A 19,996-nucleotide genomic window follows, 5' to 3' on the forward strand; every position below is an offset into this window, starting at 1 on the left:
TGCTGTACCCCACACCGCTGTACCCCGCAGTGCTGTACCCCACACTGCTGTACCCCACACCGCTGTACCCACACTGCTGTACCCTATTACCGCTGGCCTGGTTCCTACGGTATATCACCGTGTCCCGCAGCTATAGGGAGGAGGAGGAGAAGAAGATCCAGCAGGCAGGAATTGTGCAGCAAGATTGATTTATTTAATTATTTTACAAACTCTTTTATAGACTTTTTTCTTCATAGTCTAATGGGACAAGGGACCAGCCACCCCTTGGGGGTGATTGGCTAAAATCCTAAAACATCCATTATCAAAATATTTTCTACTATACCATAAACAAGACTTTCCAAGGTTGCAGGTGGCTTGGTTGTTTACATTCCCTGCTACCTCTTCTGTGAGAGAGAAAAGTCTCTCACGGACTTAGAAAAATAACAAGAAGATCCTCACTAACAGCATTTTTGTACCTACAGTACCCCACAGTGCTGCACCCACACTTGGCCCCGAGCCGTGCCACTGCTCACAGCCCCTCCACACTGAGGGCTGGCAGGAAGGCACACAGGAAACCAAAGAACCAGGAAAGCGAAGTTCTGCCAGAGAGAAGAAAAACGACCCAAATATATGTGACAAGTAGTGTTTGAATAGGAAACAGTGTCTCGCTGAACTCTGCACATAAAATGAGTGGAGAGAGTGGAAAACGTCTGAAGCAATTTGCAGGAGTTTATTGAATCCCCACAGGGAGCTCCAGATGGTTTGTGTGGCCAGTGTGGCATTTGTTGCTCATGCAAAAGCTGCCCTGAGTTTTCAGGAGCGTTGGTGATGGCAAGAGTGTTTGCTTTCCTCTCTCCCTCCCCCCACAGACCCGGGGATTCTCTCCCCACAGAAGCCCTACAGCCCCTCTGTCCTCCCCTCTGTCACCACCAGCACTGGACAAGAGGGATGTGTTGTCTCTGTGCAGCACATGGGTGTTTCTCCCCCGTTTCCATGTTCTTTGGGAGTCAGAGGCTCATCCTCAGACCTGCCCTTCTGTTTTTTACAATGCTTAAAGATGTTTTTGTGGGGTCTATAATGAGACAATCTGTTGTCATCAGGCTGTTTCAATGGGTTTGTAGGCACATTAATGCTCTGGCACAGCATTTCCTCAGGGGATGAGATCCGTAGGGCTGCTCCTGACTCCTGTCACAGCTTCCTGTGACAACACCACTACAGGTACAAGCCTCCATCCTGTCCCCACAGTTCTAATACTGCATCACCCACGAGTTTAAAAGCATCAGGTTTAAACCTACAAGATTCCCACACAGTCCTGTCATCCCCTGCAAACCCTTCCCTGGGCTCCATTTCCATGGTCTCTCAACCTCAGGTTGGAGTACCAGAGCCAGACATTCAGCTGGTGGAGAGCAAATGACTTCCAGGACCAGGGGAAGCAGCAGCTCTGGGGCAGCCTGTGACTTTGCAAACCACCTCGGAGGCAGGGAGAAGTCCTGAATAAATTATACATCCAAGCTATTCTTTCCTTCCAGTTTCTGATCAGCCCCCGCCCCCGCCATATGCTCTGCTCTCACTGCACTCTACCTAAAGTAGGAGAAAAAGTATTTGAGGTTTGGTTTTTTTCAGTTGTGAATTTTTAATTGGACTATAAATTCCACTTTGTTGTGTTCTAGAATGTTATTTTTATTTTCCAATAGAATTGTCTCTTCTTTGATGAGGGCAGAGATTTATTACCCAATTTCCATCTTTATGTCTCCCTTTCGGTCTGTTGTTTTAGCTGTTTCCTACTTATACGGACAATCCCTTTTCCCCATCTTTTTATAGCTGAATTTCCTCAAGTCCTTGTTTCTGTACTACTCATTAATACTCACTTCTTTTACCCAGTCTCCTCAGGATTCACCCTGGATCCATCCACAGGTCTACATTTCCATTTTATATCTTCTTGAGGATGTCTCTGAGCTTTCCATAATTAGAGTAGGTATTGTCATTGAGCAGTGTGATGTTACAGTGATTTTATGGCCGTGTTTATGCTCTGTCCCCCTGCCCAAAGCCTGTACAGAATTACTGAAAAGCCATTGCATGTGTTTTTTACACACTCACGGAGAATGCCACATCACAACCTTCAGGCCAGCCTCTGGTTCTTGGCAGGTGAAGCCACAGCCTCTTGCCCAGGACCCTGTCAGGAGGCTGCACCAGTAGCTAGTGTTTTAACTGAGCTTGTGCAATAGAATGAAAATAGAACTGCAGTTAATTTAAGCACAAATACCTTGTAACCTGCTAATTAAACCAACTCCCCAGTGCTTTGCCCTAAAATGCCTCCTCATTACTAGGCACAGATAGCACGGCAGTAGGGACACAAGTAGGACACAGCTGTGCCCTGGCAGAGGGCTCTCCTGGCTTGGGCACTCCCACCCCAGCGTGGGGTGGGCGTGGAGACCTCGAGTACCTGCTCTGCACACCTGGAGAGCTGAACTGCCCGAGTGCCACAGGCACGGCTCTGCCTGCTCCCAAAGAGCACAGCAAAACCCAACCAGGGACAAAGCCCAGCACATATTGGATGCTGGCCATGCTGTAGCCAAAATCCAGGCCAGGGTGGGCCTGGTGTGGTGAGGTGACTCTGAGAGGGCAATTCAGGTTTTAATTCCAACCCCTGCGCTGGCTACGGGGCTCAGTTTCTGACCTTTCTGCACGCGATTGCCATGTTTATCTAAGCAAAGCCTTTTTTGCTTCTAAACTAAAGAACCAACCCACATCCTTCACTATTATTTTAGTCTATTTATACAAAGTGTAGCTCTGTGCAGACTTGAAAGGTCACAGGAAAACCCAGGGAGTGGATTGGCCGCATCGGTTCTAATACTGCTGTGACACTGGGAGGATTCCTTGTATTAAGCCAGGAAAAGGCACAGTTATTAGTATCTGATTCCACTTTAAAAATGAAAATTTGCAGAAAGATTCAGAAGAGAGAAAAGTCTCCCCCCTTCCTCTGGAAAAGTGTTTCCAGTGGGGGTGGGTGAGCAGCAAGAGGTGGAGACAAGTTCAGAAAGGCATTTGTGTTTATCCCTTTAACTCCACAGACAACTCCCATGTTCTTCTGTGACCTTTCACTTACACTCCTCCCACAGAGCCAGACCTTTGTGTGTATTTGTTTCAGCATTTCAAAGCAGGGATTATTCAAAGAACACCCAAGGAAAAATTAAGTTTCTTACATTCATGCAATATACCCTGTAAGAATGTGTTTCAAATTTGCCAGCAAAATATACTTGAGCAAGATCAACAATCCCTGCTTTGAGTTCTGGGAGGGAAAGATAAAAACAACATTATTAACAATAAAATCTGTGAAGGACAAAGCAACACCTCAGCACACACGTGGCTGCACTGATGACTGTGGCCCTTTCTCAGCTCACGCCCCATAGCTGTGACTGCCCACCCCTCTGAGCCGAGCCACCAGCCCATGGGGACATGTCTGGTGTCCCCAGCAGAGCCATGAGTGGGGCAGGGGAGCCGCAACATCCTCAGCAGCCAAAGCCACACGTGTGACACAGGAGCTGTGGCATCCTTGGTGGCCAAAGCCACCTGCCTCCGAACCACCTGCCTGTACCATCAAGGTGAGCCTTGAACTGCGAGTGCTGCCAGCCATCCCTTCACTAAGGGATAAAGGAATGAGGGTGGGGTTATCTCTGACCAACTCCAATATTCACCCTTCCAGTGGATTCTATTGACCGGCTGCAATTGCCAAAGAGATCAGCCTGGCTGCTCCTGGGCTTTGTGTCTGGACTGCTCTACTGGAGGAAATAAAGAGTTGTGGGTTTCCTTAGGTGAGGGGAGAAGAGAAAGATGAAACTCAGTCTGAAACCCATCCAGTTGTTTTAGCAGCATGTTAATGAATGAAGTTCAGAGCAGCTCTTGCGAGCAAAGGAAGCCCAGTTGGAATAAACAGTTCCGCATGCTAATCCAGTCAGGGTTTCTGTCTTCATCTCCAAGGGGACTGCGGGATCATTACTGCATTAAAGCTCAGCTAAACAAAGCAGGAGGAACAGAGGTTGAAGCTGTGGGATTTTTGGTTTCATCAAGCCTGACATCTCTTAGATAACACATCATTTTCATCTCCATTTGAAAGCGTTAATAAAAATTTGTTAGTTCAGCATGAACGCTTTTGGAAGAACCTCCCAAATCCACAAAACTGAACAGAGAGCTCAAATGCACTGAAATTAACTCCTGTTTATTGGGGTAGAAGCATTTTATTATTGCAGGATGGGAAAGGATCACGCCTGGAGCTCCAGACAGTACTTTCTCCTTCATACTTACCAGGAGGGAGAGGATCCCCACTGAGCCAGGGTACCCAAACTCACTGCTGATCTTGAGCAAAGAATCATCTTCCTGGGCCTTAATCCTACTGCTGCAAGCTCTAAAAGTCACGTCCCTTTTCCCCTTGCCTTTTAGCTGGTGTCTGGTTTTTCTCTTTGCACTATAAAGCTGGAGAATTCTCTTTCTACTACAAAGCCGAGCGAAGCACTAAGCGGGTTAGGTTATCCCAACTCATTGTCTGGTGAGATGTGACTTAGGTCAGGCCTTGAAGTATTTCCATAAACAGTATTTAAGAAGTAAAATAATTCACACTGCATTTCTTACAAGTATTTGCCTGAGAGGGACCTGAGCAAAGCCTGGAGATCCACAGTGCTCCCTGCGCCAGGGAAGGCAAGGTCACCTCCATGGCTGGGGCATCCCCATAACTGCCACTCTCCTGCTCCAAAGACAAGGGCAGCAGTGAGGGGTGCAAGGACAGACCCCCATCTCACTTTATGGTTTAGTTTCAGATCTTTTCTGCATTGTTTCTATATTTCAGCAACAAGGCCCATCGTAGGAGCAGGAACACCACCCAGTGTGCCTCATATATCCTCATTATTACAGCCCCAAGATGTTGATTTTAGCTAAGGAAATCCCACAAAGCCAGGGAACTGCACACACTCACCCTGGCAGAGTAGCCCAGGTCAATAGCAGCTGTAGGAGAGCAAAGCTCAGGTCAAGAGGATGCAACTTGAAACCCCTGTGCCCCCTGTCCAGCCCCCTTGCTGGGGTCTTACTGAGACTCTTGTGTTTGCAGCAGTTTAATTCTGGATTTTGCAGAGGACAAGTGGCAGTGACCCAGCACTTCATCTAATCAGATTCACGTGCTGTTGCCCAGCACAGTCCCACTTACTGCTGGGCCAGAAGGTGCTAGAAGCATCTTTTCCAAATAGCCTTTAAATATATTACACGCCTCAAGAAGAAAGTGCTGCATAAACCAGCGGCTCGGCACTGCAGCAGGGGGTGTCTGCAGCATCCTCTCCACATTTGCTTTCACATGGACTGTTCTACTTATTAATCTTGCGTTTCGTCACTTAACTCTGAAACTGAAGATATTATTCAAGTTCTGCAGCAGTTACCTGTAAATGAGAGGTAAAGTCAGGGACACTCCCTGATTCCAATCCATGTCCAGGCACGGAGCAGTGACCCCCATGGGGCTGTTCCCTGGCTGCTCATCCCACACACGGGAGGAAGAGGAGGAGGATTGTTTTGCCCAACTTCATGTGGTTTCCCCCCAGACAATCTGCTTACTGTACAGCTCTTGTGAGAGGAGGATGCCAGCTCGTATTCACTGATTTATAAATAGGGTGGGAAATAGGAACCCTTCACTCCTCAGTTTTCCTGTCAGAAATCTCTTCCTTCAATATGCTTTTTAATTAAAGTCAAATTCAGCTCAACTGCATGCTCAGCTCCTTTTGCATCTCTCATTCACCAGTATCCCTTTTTCCCAAACTTCTTCAAACCATTCTTCCACTGAATTCATGCTACTCCCAGTTTACAGCTCCCAGTTTACACCATTACAAAGGAGATACTGACACACCTAAAATATAAGAAATGGCAGAAAAAAACCCCTATTCCATAACAAAAAGAAGTTTCACTTCAGTCAGTAGATCCATTAACCCTTCCAGAGGCCTGCCTGCTCCCTGGAGCAGTTTGCTCATTGGTGCTAACGAGGCATGAGTTATTGCTCATGTTTATGATAGGGCGATGTATCCCATTAATTAGCTCTGCATGAATCAATGGAAGCCACTGAACACATAATCCTTGGTAATTCATAACACCGGAGCAGAGGCAACACTGTCCTTAGCGTTGAATCTCCGAATTCCACAAAACAGCAAGGCTCCGGGGTTGGTGTGAGCAGTTACAGGGTCAGGTCAGTGCTGAGCTGCCAGTGGCACAGTGACATCCACTGTCACGAGTGACAAACGGGTGTGTGAAGCACTGCACAATGACTAACACCCAGTTTTAACTGGGTTTGGATCTCTTAATAAAGTTTTCCTCTTCCACCTCCTGTAGAATTGGAATGTTTTTCTAATTCCCCCTTTTCTGATGTACCAATTAATAATTTACCCATTTTAATTTGTGATTCACTGTGTTTAGTCATAATAATGAATATTCAGCCTCATTAGCAGATACTTGGTTCAGTTTCTACTGAGACACTCAGCTCTGTAAGTGTGGCAATGGGATCACTGGCAGTGGATCCCTCTGGCAGTGGCATTATTGGCAATGGGATCACTCTGGCAGTGGGATCATTGGCAATGAGATCACTCTGGCAATGGGATCACTCTGGCAGTGGATCCCTCTGGCAGTGGCATTGTTGGCAATGGGATCACTCTGGCAGTGGGATCATTGGCAATGGGATCACTCTGGCAATGGGATCACTGGCAGTGGATCCCTCTGGCGGTGGCATTATTGGCAATGGGATCACTCTGGCAGTGGATCCCTTTGACAGTGGGCTCACTGGCAGTAGGTCCCTCTGATAGTGGGATCACCCTTTGGAGTAGTGGCCCCCAGTTCTGTGCAGGAACACGGTGCCCATGGCACTGACGCGGTGCTGATGGCACATGGTGCTCGTCACCTCTCTGGGGCAGGGTGCCCACAGTGGGGTCCTGCCCTCCCCAGAGCTCAGCATGGGGCAGCTGAAACCCCAGATGGTGTTTGGATCTGGTCCCCTCCCACAGCACAATCCAAAGCCCTTTTCCCGTGGGAGCAGAGCTCAGCACAGATGGGATCAGGACCCCGTTCTGCTGTGAATACCCAGCTCTGCAAGGGCACGTGCCAAGCCCTGACCCTGGGCAAAGAGGCAGGAGCAGGATAAACCCACACCCAGGGCAGGCTGGCAGCAGGGCTGGGAGCAGGCAGGGCACCCAGCACGGTGACCGGGAGCCCCGGCCACACTCCCTGAGGCCAGCACAGTGACGTGCTCAGCCCATGGCGCCAGCACAGCCCCACGCCAGCTGCTCCTCCGTGGGCAGCCTGTTCCTCTGTGAGACAGAATAGGCTTTTAATAGCTGGTTTTGATCATTTAGGGAATGTGGAATTCCTTTGGAGCCGTGCTGCTGGGCAGGTCCAGCACGTCCCTTCGCATCCCCTGTTCTGTGTGTGGCTGTTTGTAAACCAAGAGTACAGATGACAGGAAAATAATGAAAGCATTTTTCAGAGCAGATCCTTTTGTCGTTCCTTTTTTTCCTTTCATTCTCTGGAATAAAGTGCTGCTTTTAAGCCAGCAAATCTTTCAGCTGTAATTACCCTGGGCATTCAGAATTGAAAATTAAGAAATTGGGGGGAGGGTTAAAACAAAGGGAGGGAAAATAATAATTCATAAAATATATTGAAGATTGTAGGTTTACAAAATGCCCTCCCCAGACAGATCTTTCCCATTATAAAAGATATCAGTTAAGGTAGATTGGGAAGGAATTTGTAAAAAATTGTGAGCTTTTATTCTCAACAAGTCCCAGTGTAGGCCCTTGTGCTTCCCCCATCTCCTGTGCCCAGCAACCGCCACATCCTGGCAAAGTCTGGTTTTTCCCTCTGCTTAACAACATTAAAACATTAAAATAGGAAGAGGAAAAGGCAGAATCGGTCTCTGAATCTCCCAATTACACCTTTGGCTGCCCCAAGCACCAGCAGCAGGGGCAGGTCAATCCTGCAGAGCCCCACGCTCCCTCTGCATCCCGCACTTCCTGGAGACCTGTTGAAATCTATTACAGACCTTTGATCTCTTTCTACAAAAAGGATTTTCTGAGGAGAGGAGATGGGATTAAGCAGAAACAATTTTCCCAGGGCATGCTGTGGTTTTTTTTCTTCTCTGCTTTCATTTAAACAGAAGATGCCAACAGCAAAGATCCTGACAAGGCTTTGGGACTGTCAGCTCCTGAATGGAATCTATTCCATCAGTCAAATTTAGCATCTATCAGGAGCAAATACTCAGCATGTGGCACGAAAATCTTGTAAAATGGAACTGCTAAATATTTAGGGCAGATGACAAACAATATGTCATAATATTTGCAGAACTGCATTTGCCATTCAATGCATCGTCTTAGTCAAGACTCCAATTTTTGGAAGCATCAATGCAAGAGTGGAAAACAAGCAGTTGACTGTCGGTGTTTGGCTACACTGTGGATGGAAAACAGCATTTAATGTAGGTTTCTTAAGTCTAATATATGCTACATGCCAGGTAGGTATTAACATCTATTAGCTGGGTCTTAGCAATGAATATTGGAGAAGAATTTAATGAACATACAATACTTGGCATTTTCATTCAGTTTGGCAGGTCTGTGTGCGGCCAATGGGCTCTCCCAGTGCAGAGCTCAGAGATTTGCAAAATCCAGTTTACCTGAGAAGGCAATTTTTTTTCCCAAAAGAAGTGGTTTTGGTTTCCAGCGCCCTGTATTCAGTTTACAGTGAATTTTCACAAATGAACCAGTTGGATCCAGTTTGCACTGGGATAAATGGGAAAAATACTCACCTGCTCAGTGGGAGTGCTGCTGGGTGGGGAGCCCCAAACGGGGGAGTGTGTGCAGGGGGACACAGGCCAGCCCTCAGCTCTCCAGCACAGAGTAAAGAGAAATCCAGAGTATTCTATTAGCCTGCAGGCTTTGTTAGAAGCTGATCACTCCTGGCACGTGCTGGGATTTATGTTTCAGGGTGGCCTCACTCCCTGCTCCATACCTGGCCCAAGCTGTGCCCCGATGCACACCCCAGATCCCTCCACAGGGCCGTGAAACACCGCAGAAAATACAGTTCCAGCTGCGTCACCTCAACCCTGTGGCACAGATCTGCAATAATTTGAAGCTTTCAAATCCTTTTTTCCCCCATATATTACAGCGTAACACATGATCTCAGCCCAAAGCACTGCCATAGAAGTGACATTTGAGTGTGCCTGATTTATCCAGCCATCAGTGATTCCCAGCACACATCTGCTGAGTTTAGACTGTTCCAGTGAGGTTTTGGGGAGGAGGGGCCCATTGCTCAGAGCAGGAGGGCAGGGGTAGGCATGGGGGAGCCTGGGGCTGATGGCACAGTCCAGTCCAGCTGCCCCTCCCTGGCAGTGAGGTGGAGGCTGACACTGACACCACGGTTTAATTCTGTGCCTGTGGCAGCTCACACACAAATGTGAACTGGTAAATAATCCCAGGGAGCCCAGATACCTGGTGAGGTGTCCCATAGTGATAACAGGACAAGCACAAGTAGCCCAAAGCTGCCAGATCTCCCTTTTGCAGAGAAATAAACCACTCAGAGCCTGTGGGAGCCTTTCCCAGCCAGTGCTGAGGGCAACGGTGGGATTGGGGGTCACTGGGACATCTGCCCCTAAGGGAGGTCTCAGGCTGCAACTTCACAGTCACTTTGGGAGATTTGCATTTCCTGAGCTGAATATTCAGTAAATTAAAAGTTTTGTGGCATTTTCCTTGCCTTTATCTTGATGGGAATCTGTTCCTCTGAGAGTATGATGCTGCTTTCTTTTTTTAAATTAATTGAGCCTGCTTAAAAAAAAAGAAAAAAAAGCCCATTTCATTTTAATCATGTATTATGCAAATTAGAAATTTAAATATCATTAAGAAATCTGTTGCTAACAATTTATTTCTGCTGTAGCACCACTGAAGGCTTTTGATCTCAGATTAGCGCTTTGATCCACTCCTTTGGTCGGGGTTACGCTCTGCCACTGCGGTAAACGCTCTTCCTCAGATGTCAAATGTGCAACACCAGAACAGCTTGTTCAAAGCATGGCAGAGGAAACGCTGCCAATTAGGCCAAACGAGGAGGGCTTGCAATGAGGAGAAGTTTGCTTCTAGGAGTCACAGCCTGTTCTGCCATGCCCTGGCCATGCCCTGGCCCATGGGGACGAGCAGTGCCAACGTCCAGCCGAGGATGCAACAGGTCATCCCTAGGAGCAGTGACAAACCTTTCCAGACCTTCCCTATCTACTGCTCATTAAAAACACAACCCGCCATGTTCCATTAATTCCTCGTTTAGTGCCAGTAAAGTGCTGATACATACATTTTAGCTCCAGTGGTTTTAATCAGTTAATTTTACCAGAAGCATTAATAATGTATTGCTTTGCCACTTGACTGCTCATCTGTTAAGCAGCTTATACATAGAAGAATGTCACCCCCTGTGACATGAAGTGCCTAATTCAGAGCAAATGAAATAGGATTTTGCATATTCAATACCAGAATGAGAAAAGAAGGAGACACCGTCTCCTGGGAATGGATCAACCTGCTGTGATGGGATTTCTGTCCTGGCAGGCGGGAAATCCCTCCTCGTGGGACACACTCACACTTTGCGGATCTGATTTTCTGGTTGAATTCATTTTCTTGGCATTACTCAGCAAGTACCTGGCTCTTCCTCCTGCTGCACCATGTGGTGGAATCAGAGGCACTGGGAATGTATCTCTGTCCATCAGCTCCTCTACGAGCCACCGTGGGGTCTGAGGGACACCCCCAGAGTGACCAGTGTGGGGGCTGTGGCAGGGTGGTGACAGTGGGACTGTTCCCACTCAGGTTTGGCCCCACAATGCAGAGTCACAGCAGCTGAAATAGAAATGTTCCTGGTCACGTTTGAGGGTGTTTGGGGACAGTAAGCTCCTGGACACTGTGGGGATCGGCCACCCCACTGTGCCTGTCCCTCCTCTGAGCTCACGGGGGATTCAAGCTCCACGTTCTGCCTCTTGGAAGGATGCTGGGGAGCAAATCCAGTCAGGTGTGCTGGAGAGTTCAGGAACGCCCAAACCCAAGCCCACAGGGGCTGTGCACAGCCCCTACTTGGCTCCATCTCTCTGTAGGGTATCGTGGACCCAGGGAAAGTTCATGGATGGGCAGGTATGTCATGGGCTTCATCAGCCCATGGAGGCAGCATGAAACTGGGGTCCTCAGAAAAAACAGGTGGAAAGGCCTTGGACCTGAGAGCCAAGGAAGCTGCCAGGGTGGGAGCAGCTCAGGGACAGGCTGGTGCCTTTGTAAGAGACACACAGTGAACGCAGGCAGAGTGTGAGCGTAAGTGATCCAGACACAGCGGCTCTGAGGTTAATCCTCTCCCTGTGTTGCAGGCAGATCCTGCTCCTGGGTTTTTAGCAATCAGCATCCAGAGCGAGGAGCTCCCATGGGCAGGGCCAGCTCAGCCCCCGGGCCGCCGAGCCCTGCACAGGGGCTCTCTTGCGTGATGCGTGTTGATGAAGCCTGAAATTGCTTTGGATCCGTGGCTGTGCTGCATCACATTAAGCAGTGCCATGCTGAAGTGACAGGGCCAGTGCATGATCAGCAGCAGTTGAAGGGGACAAGGACTCAGATCCTGCCTCTCTGTCAAAACCAAGAACCCACTGACAGACCGCGGGAATTATTTTCAGCTCCTTCCCAGAAGGTTTGTTTCAATCAGTTTTCAAGTTGTGCTTACTGCCTTGGCATGGAGCGGCTCCGTGGTCCTGCTGCAGGGCACATCCCAGGATGCTGCCATCTGGCACATAGGGCTGGATGGGAGCCTGTGGAGGGCTGGGGCAGGGGGATCCACTGCACCTCTCTGTCGGCAAGGGCTTCCCAGGAGTAACAAGGGCTCTGGTAGGGTGGGAGCCCCCAGAGCTCCTGGCGCTGCTTTCCTCACTCATCAGTTTATAGGGTGGGTTTGTTTCTGGGACCAGCTGGCATCGACACCAGACCTGGGGGCTCTGCTCCATGCTGGGCTGAGCACAGGACCAGCTCCTTGGAGCATGCTTGCAGAGCATTTCACAGTAGCAGCTCCTTGGGGGAAGGTGCAAGGAGAGACTTCTGAATAAATCTGTCACTGCTTTCCCTTTTTGTTTTGCTGATATTTATTACCTTCTGGATTTTGCTGCTCTCACTGCATCCTTGTTATTGCACCTGAGACTGTCACAGTCCCTCAGGATGGGCAAGCTCTGGGAGTTGAAGCCCCATTCCCAGTCACAACCTCATGTTCCAGGGAACTTTCTTTCACTTCCCAGCAGTGTTGTCTCATTTCTCTACATAATGCTGCTGCATAAACAGCAGCTCTCAGGGGTCTTGGGCCATGACATTGAGATTCTCCCCACTGGACTTGTCAGCCAAGCAGCAGTGTCGTTTTCCAAGCCTTCCCAGGGAGGCAGCTCTGTGAGGAACACTCTCCACAGATTCTCCATTCTCTACCTCAGGGACCTGTGGAGCAGCATCCTGCAGGAACAGGCACTCAATTCTGTGTACCTATCCTGATCAGCCCATTTGCTAATACTGTCCCCAAAACAGCATGATTTGTCCTCAGAAGAGGGCAAATTCCATGCCTCAGAAGGCAAGAGGAAAAACATTTTATAACCTCAGAGAAAAAAACCACAAAAAATACAGTTCTGGGCATGGAAGGGCTGTGAGAGGCAACGGGAGCTCCCGTGTCCCTGCGGAGCTCCGCTGGCTCCATCCTCGGTAAGAGCTGTCTCAAACCAGGTATTTCTTCCCGGATGTCACACGGAAAGAGGCTGTCAGAGCTGTCTAAATGTGTGAACAACACTGTCAGCGGGGGAGAGAAAAGTGTTATCAGAAATAGTTGTTCTTCAAAGCTAAATAACTCCATGATTTATAAGGAGTAGAAGATAAGAGATCACACCACATGCTGAGGGCTGCTGGAATTTTCTTTCTGAAAATGAAGCTGTTTGTTTTGGTAAAAAGCAAAAGAGGGGAGAAATGAAAACCTAAAATACATTCTCCTTCTTGACTTAGCTCTTGACAAAGCTAAAAATAACTGCACTGGCACTGAGCCCATGCAGCCACGTTCTGGGATCACTGGAGTAGTGGAGGATGGTTCCCAGCTCATTGTCCAGGTGTCTTTCCAGCTCCATTCTGGGGCCATTCCCAAGGTCTTCCAGCACCACCCCTGGGGACAGAGGAATGCAGTGCAGCTTTGCTGGACGCAAACAGACCTGGGCCTGTTCTGATTGTCATCAAAGGGATTTTAGGTGTTCTGTGGGATCCAGGTCTTACCCTGAAGAGAGGCTCAAGTTCTGCTACTCCGAGTGAGACCCTCTGTGGTTTTCAGCCAAATTTCCCCTTGTGCCAGGCCAGGCTCCTTCTGCCAGCCTGGCCCCACTATTGCTCCTCTGGTCTAGATCCAAAGGGAGTTTCAGGCATTTGCTCTGGAATCTCATTTCAGATTTTGGAAACTCCTCACCTTAGCAGCAATGTCAAGGTCATCAAATAAAATAACATAAACCAGTCAGACATGAAGTTGATTGTAATTAGTGTGTTTTCCCATATGCTGGTTAACACTCTCCAGAGAGCAATTAGTCTGCTTTAAGCGTAAAATACAACTGAATAATTATTTAACCTGCCTGGGATTGATTTTAAAACCCAAGAAGTCAGATATAATAATGGATGGCTTCATAAAAAACTATGGAAAAGTAAGCGATAAGAGTTGAAAGCCTTCATCAACAGCTTGTGTGAGGCATCTCCTACAAGGCTGACTCCAGTCCCAGATCCCACTGCACCAAAGGCACTACAAACATGCATAAAAAGAGGGTTTCCAGGGAAAAATATCTATGCAAACAAAGTCAACCTGAATTGATAAACTTCAGCATGGGTTGAACAGCACATGGCACTGCAGTGGGGAGTCCACGGGCTCTATTGACTGGTCAAGGAACAGCACAGATAAATCAGGCAGCTAATCCTCTCACGAACCTCAGGAGGATGTCACAAAGCATGACAGACCTTGTCACGGCCATCTTTTATCTCTCTGCCAAGCAATGGGAGGGAAAGAAAGAAGGAATGAGAAGCTGAGACCTGCGCAGACAGGAAATAGGGGGAAAGGCCATGAGCACCACAGAGCATCCAGTGATCTCCAAGGCACTGGAACTAGCTTCCAAAATAGGGCAGAGGTTTAGGGAGGGACAGCAACACTAAAGGAGCTTTAGTTTTCCTCTCTCAGGTGGGATTTGTTGACAGGTGGTGTATAAAAGTGGAGACTGTTTTGTTGTGGACTTTCACACCCAATGATTCTCGTTTGTGAGTGAAGCCAGATGAGGTTTCTGCCCAAGGCCCATGTGGGATCACTTGCAGTGGAGCTACCCACCACTGCCCAGCCCTCAGCAGCAGATTGCCCAGCCCTGCTCCTTCATCTCTCCTGCTGAGGGTTGCAGGGGACCCCTGGGGTCCCCCAGCCAGGCCATCAGCCAGCTGATGTCACATCTCTCGCACTCTCAATACCACGAGCTGAGCGTCTCCATTTTGCTCAAATGGAAGAACTGCAACAATTATTTTCGTAATTAGCTGGCTTTGCAAATTAATGCCAGTTATGCTGTGTAATCATGATGAAGATTATGCATTAATCAGCTGTTTCAAGCTAGTTATTAGGCTCTTTAAATAATGATGGGAATGAACGTCTCTGAAGGAGCGGCACAGCAGCCAAGAGGGACGGCAGTGTGGGATGTGAGGATCCGACGGGATGCGCTGTGCCAGCAGTGCAGATCTCACATCAGCTGCTCCCAGTCTCCCCAGTTTTGGAGCAAAGACCAGGCTGGGGCATGTGGTGGTTGCCCTCAGCACCTCGGCAGCTGTGGGAGATTCCCAATGTCTCAGTGTATTCCCGGTGTGCTCCCAGCAATGGGAAATGCACAGAAATGCATCCCTTCTGCCTGTCAGCTCTCTCATCGCCTGGCCCTGAACTCAAGGTACTGGGTGGCTGCACAGAAAATTCTTTCCTGTCAAAAAGCCTATTATATCCAACTGTATATAGTTGGATGTCTGGAATGGGAATTTATTTAGGCTCAAACACCGATAATCCACATACCCAGCCCCTCTATACTCTCTCATAATAAGACATGCTCCAGCGCAACTCTGAAAGTGCTGGGCTGGGAGAAAGCCTAATGCTAGCTAGTGGATAATCAATGTAACATGAATCAGTTATCACTTCAGGATGATGCTGTAAAACAAAAAATCCCTTTCTAAACAGTCTGGACAGTGAAGCTTTGAACAGAAAGACAGGAGTGAATCTCAGACTCACATTAGTTTTGTTTATTGTGTCTGATGTATATGAACCTTCTTCTGCCCTAAGAAACTTAAATTGAGCTGCTAGCATGTGCAAACTTTGATGTGGATGAATAATTTTTCTTTGCACCAGTCAAAACCCAAATGTTTTGGCATAATCCAGTGAGAATGAGGCACGTGGACAATTCTGCTACACTCCTGCCTACGCTGTTCAGCATTCTGGATTGAAAACCTGCCCATGAGTGACTGGCTGAAAATCACGTGAGACTGAAATGACGCTCCAGAATGAGCATTCAGCCTCTTTTTCTTTATTCTTCTGCCTATTACCAAAATTAGCACCGAGTTCAGTGGTTTTTTCTAGCAGAGACATGCAGGGAACAGCTCAAACATTTTTATGTCTATGAATGTAAATTAATTCCCACACTCAATTCACGACTGGGGACACAGATGCACGAAGACTGCAGAGGAAGAGGAGGAAAGGGACTTGTCACGATCAAGGGGAACAGAAAGTCAGAGGCCTTTTGCAAGTCCTTCTGCTTCCTTGCTGAGAACATCTCCAACCGTCACTCCTGTGCTTCATCCACTCCATGGCTCTGGTCACATTCCTGGGAGGACAGCCAGAGCACGGCCGTCAGCGAAGCTGTCAGCGTGTCTCTGGCCAAACTGGCACTCCTGGCTAACACCAAACTCCCACAAAACTATAGAAAATGTGCTCCAGCTGCTGGAGAAGGATTCATGGCGTTGCCTGAAAGCCAGGAGGGCTGAGCAGACATCTGTTGTCTACAACAAAACATTTGAAGACTATCTTAAATTGAAGAGGAAGATTTTCCTTCTGCTAATGAACCCTGAGACCATCTGTTACCAATTGTACTTGCTTATCTCACTCATCCATTAATTATTTTGGTTTACTTTTGAATAAGATAGAGCAAGGTTTGTGTCTTTCTGTGGTTCTGCAAGGGGCGCGGGATGGCTCCTGCATCTCAGAGACAAGGACACATCGTTACATAACCCATGCCTGCACCAAGTCACTCCAGTTAGCGTGGCTGTCAGTGGGAACTGAGGACAAGACTCACAGACACGGAGCCAAAAAACCCAGCGATGCTGCGACATGAGCTTGTTGCCCTTGGGGAGGTGTAATGGCATTAACAACTTTTGGACACAGGAAAGCTGCATCCGAGATACGCATTACTGAGCAGAGGAGCTGTAGGGTAGGCAGATCCAGAGGTCTCTGCTGGCTTGAATTAAGAACATGGAGAACTAAACATGAGGAACAATAAAACAGGAGAAGGGGACTGAAAATGGCGCTAAAAATAGCCATCAGCAGCACTGCCCTGCCTGTCTCCTGTGCGAGGACCAGAGGTGGGTGATGAGGCAGGAGGATTTCAAGAGGAGGGCAGTGCCAGTTTTGTACCCAGTAACTCCTCAGAGCACAGACCTGGAGCCTCCCTGCAGCTGGGCAATAAGCCTGTCTACTTCCCAAGGTCTGGTCCTATAGTTTTATGGGAAGCCACTTATCTGGCTCATAAAAATATTCCAAGACTTTAAACTGCCTCTTGTTGCCCCACAAAGCTGCCATCCTGAACATTCTCAGGTGCATCAGGATGTAAGAAAATCCCAAGTCTTCTTGTCTTCATTTCAGTACAGGACAGGTCCTCAAGCAAGCCCTGCTCCATCTGCAAACGTTCCAAGAGTTTTCTCATCCTTGCTGCATAAGTTTATGAAACAAACTGCAGCTCAAAGGTGGATTTTTTTATCTTGCAGGAGGAATCTTTGAGTACGCAGATGGCCCCAACCCGCAGGTGATGAGTGCTGAGGAACATGCCTTCCGATTCTCCGCCAACATCATTAACAGGAACAGAACTTTGCTGCCCAACACAACCCTAACCTATGATATCCAGAGGATACACTTCCACGACAGCTTTGAAGCAACTAAGAAAGGTAAGAGCAGAGCAAACTTCTGAGCAGCTTTGTGGCCATTTGTTCAGCATACGAAAGGTCTGGTTTCCAGACCAGCAGCTTGTTCTGTCCTGCTCTCACCAGTGATCTGGATGAGAACTCCTGCCGGAGCTGACCTTCCAGAGGCATTTTAATACAAGGGGAACAACTACCTTTTTTCCCTCTGAAAACCTCACAAAACTCCTTTCAGCATTTGCTCTAATCCTGAGCGAAGGTCTGGAGGCCATGCCTGTGTTTGTGTCACTGTATCACTGGCAGTGTTCACATCCATCGCATGGATGTTCTGTTCTCTTAATAACAGTCACTTTTGATTACTGGATAACAGCAGCACACTTGAATTGCCGAAGGGGAGGGACTGCACAGCAAAGGCTGCGAGCTGGTGACCTGCAGGCTCGTGGAGTTTGATTCTGGTTGGGGAGAAAGGAAACCTGCTGCCTGAGCTGGCTGCTGCTGGAGGGACATCACCAGGAGGGAGCTACCTGCTCCCAGCCAGCCCAGTGACCCCCTGTCCCTTTTCAAATGGTTTTGTGCTGGCGGCTCCCTCAGAGGAGCCTGGGACTCCTCTGTGCCTCTACCCACTGGTCCAGACCCACCTGGCATAACTCCTCCTCTCTCTCTCTGTGCCTCCTCCCTGCTGTAATTACCCAATATCAGTGCTGGGTCAGTGCCCAGAAGTGTCTGTCTACCCACTGCCCCAGCCCAGGGCAAGCAGCAGGGCTGTGCCCAGGGCTGCCTCCCACTCAGCCCCCCAAGGCTTTGCTGACAACTTCCCTCCCTTCCCCCTCCAGCCTGTGACCAGCTCGCTCTGGGGGTCGTTGCAATATTTGGACCTTCCCAAGGCTCCTGCACCAATGCAGTCCAGTCTATCTGCAATGCCCTGGAAGTCCCCCACATACAGCTCCGATGGAAGCACCACCCTTTGGATAACAAGGACACTTTCTATGTCAACCTGTATCCTGATTATGCTTCCCTGAGCCACGCCATCCTGGACCTTGTGCAGTATCTGAAATGGAGGTCAGCCACGGTGGTGTACGACGACAGCACAGGTGGGTAAAGGAGGGGTTAAAGAAGGAATCCTGGAGATTTTCTGGTTTGGGTCTCTTTGGGAACTTTCCCAATGAACCCTCTCAGGAGCCAAATGATGCCCCGTGCAGTGACGGGTTCCCAGGAGTTCTGAATGGTGCTGTGGGAGGCCCTGGGATCTTTCTCAGCATTTCATTCACAAAGCTCTCAGAAAGTGGGGAACTCCTGGCTCCATGAGCTGGCAAAGGGTCATGGGGGCGTTCATTGACATGGGGTGACCATCTCATCCTGGCTCTTTTGGGACTGTGGTGCCCCTCTGCACCAGAAAAGCCCCTGTCTGCAGTGGCCATGGAGGGAGCAGTTCCCAGCTAAAACCAAAAGCAGTTCTGGAAAGTTTGTTGTTTTCTGGATAATTCTGTAACACAGAGCTGGCAAAGCTCTTCATGTAAGGAAATCTGTTGATGGTTAAACAAAGCAAAGCACTGCACAGCACTAGATATAGACCCCCCAAAAAACAAAAGCCACATTGGATAGCCTGTCCAACCTAATTTCACTAAACCAAATGGTTTCTTTAGGGGAGGGCTGATGAGAACACAGTTTGACATTCCTGTTTTGCAAATGTGGGTCACAGTATGTTCCCTTCGTGGCATATTCTAATGTGTTTCTTCTACTATGCAGAGGGACACGCTTCTCCCTTTTGCAATAGGCATCTGCTGAAATTCTCCTTGCAACACCAGATTCCAATAATTCCTGCTCAGCTGCATCCACCATGGCTCTTTGCCTTGCACAGGAAACAGGAATGAATTCTGAGGGTAGTAGGAAGTTACGAGTTGTGATTAAGTGACCGTTACAATCTACGCGACTCATAAATCCAAGCGCATAGTCACTTTTTCCTTTTGCTGCTGTGCGTGGTAAATATGCAGATTTTAATTTGTTGTGTAGCTGATTATCATATCCTGTCCTTTCTCAAGGGCACATCTGCTTAAGAAAATTTTTTTGTGATCCCAGAAGTGTCAGAGGTTAGAACCAACCTGCTGTTCTCCCCTTCCTACCTAGTGCAGGGATCCCATCCATCTCTACTGGCTGCAGCAGTGGCAGGGAAGCACCAGGAAAAGCCATTCTGTCCTAGAAGAGCTGTTCTGGGGTTAATGGTTGACGTGTGACACCTTGGCTTTGATACCCTTTAGCAATGGCCATTTGAGGGTGGGATGGATGGAGGGAGGGAGGGAAGGAGGTCCTGGTCTCATTCCATGGGGAACAGGGGAAGCACTGAGCTGCTGTGGCCCAGCCCGTGGGGAAAGCAGACCTCTAACACTGTGGGTTTGTCTCTATGTGACACCTGAAGGCCTCATACGGCTGCAGGAGCTCATCATGGCCCCGTCCCGCTACAACATCCGCCTGAAGATCCGCCAGCTCCCGCTGGACACTGACGATGCCCGGCCGCTGCTCAAGGAGATGAAGCGGGGCAGGGAATTTCGCATCATCTTCGACTGCAGCCACCTGATGGCAGCTCAGATCCTCAAGCAGGTGAGCAGGGACGAGGGGGAAAGCAAAGTGGCTGCCGTGGAGCCCATGGGTGTGGGGTGGCCCCACACTGGGGTGCAGCTTTCCCTTGGGCCACAATCCACAGCCACACTAAAAGCTACGGCATGCCCATCCTTCAAGGACACTGTTGGATTTCTACAGAAAATGGAGTTTTCACAGAAAAACTGGAAGTACCAAACAGTGGCTGTGGGTAAGAATGA

The 19,996-nt window shown here is 48.7% G+C and overlaps 1 protein-coding gene across 1 annotated transcript in view; it reads left to right on the forward strand.

The window, feature by feature from the left end:
- The window catches only part of GRIK3 (glutamate ionotropic receptor kainate type subunit 3), a 110,344-nt gene that overhangs the window by 42,915 nt on the left and 47,433 nt on the right, over positions 1-19,996 (forward strand). The window contains exons 2-4 of the mRNA XM_048327059.1: positions 17,034-17,210; positions 18,017-18,274; positions 19,597-19,778. Coding sequence (XP_048183016.1) covers positions 17,034-17,210; positions 18,017-18,274; positions 19,597-19,778 — 617 coding nt within the window. The remainder of the gene's footprint in view (positions 1-17,033; positions 17,211-18,016; positions 18,275-19,596; positions 19,779-19,996) is intronic.

This window comes from Corvus hawaiiensis, chromosome 23 (assembly GCF_020740725.1).
Source record: "Corvus hawaiiensis isolate bCorHaw1 chromosome 23, bCorHaw1.pri.cur, whole genome shotgun sequence".
Classification (NCBI taxonomy): Eukaryota; Metazoa; Chordata; class Aves; order Passeriformes; family Corvidae; genus Corvus; species Corvus hawaiiensis.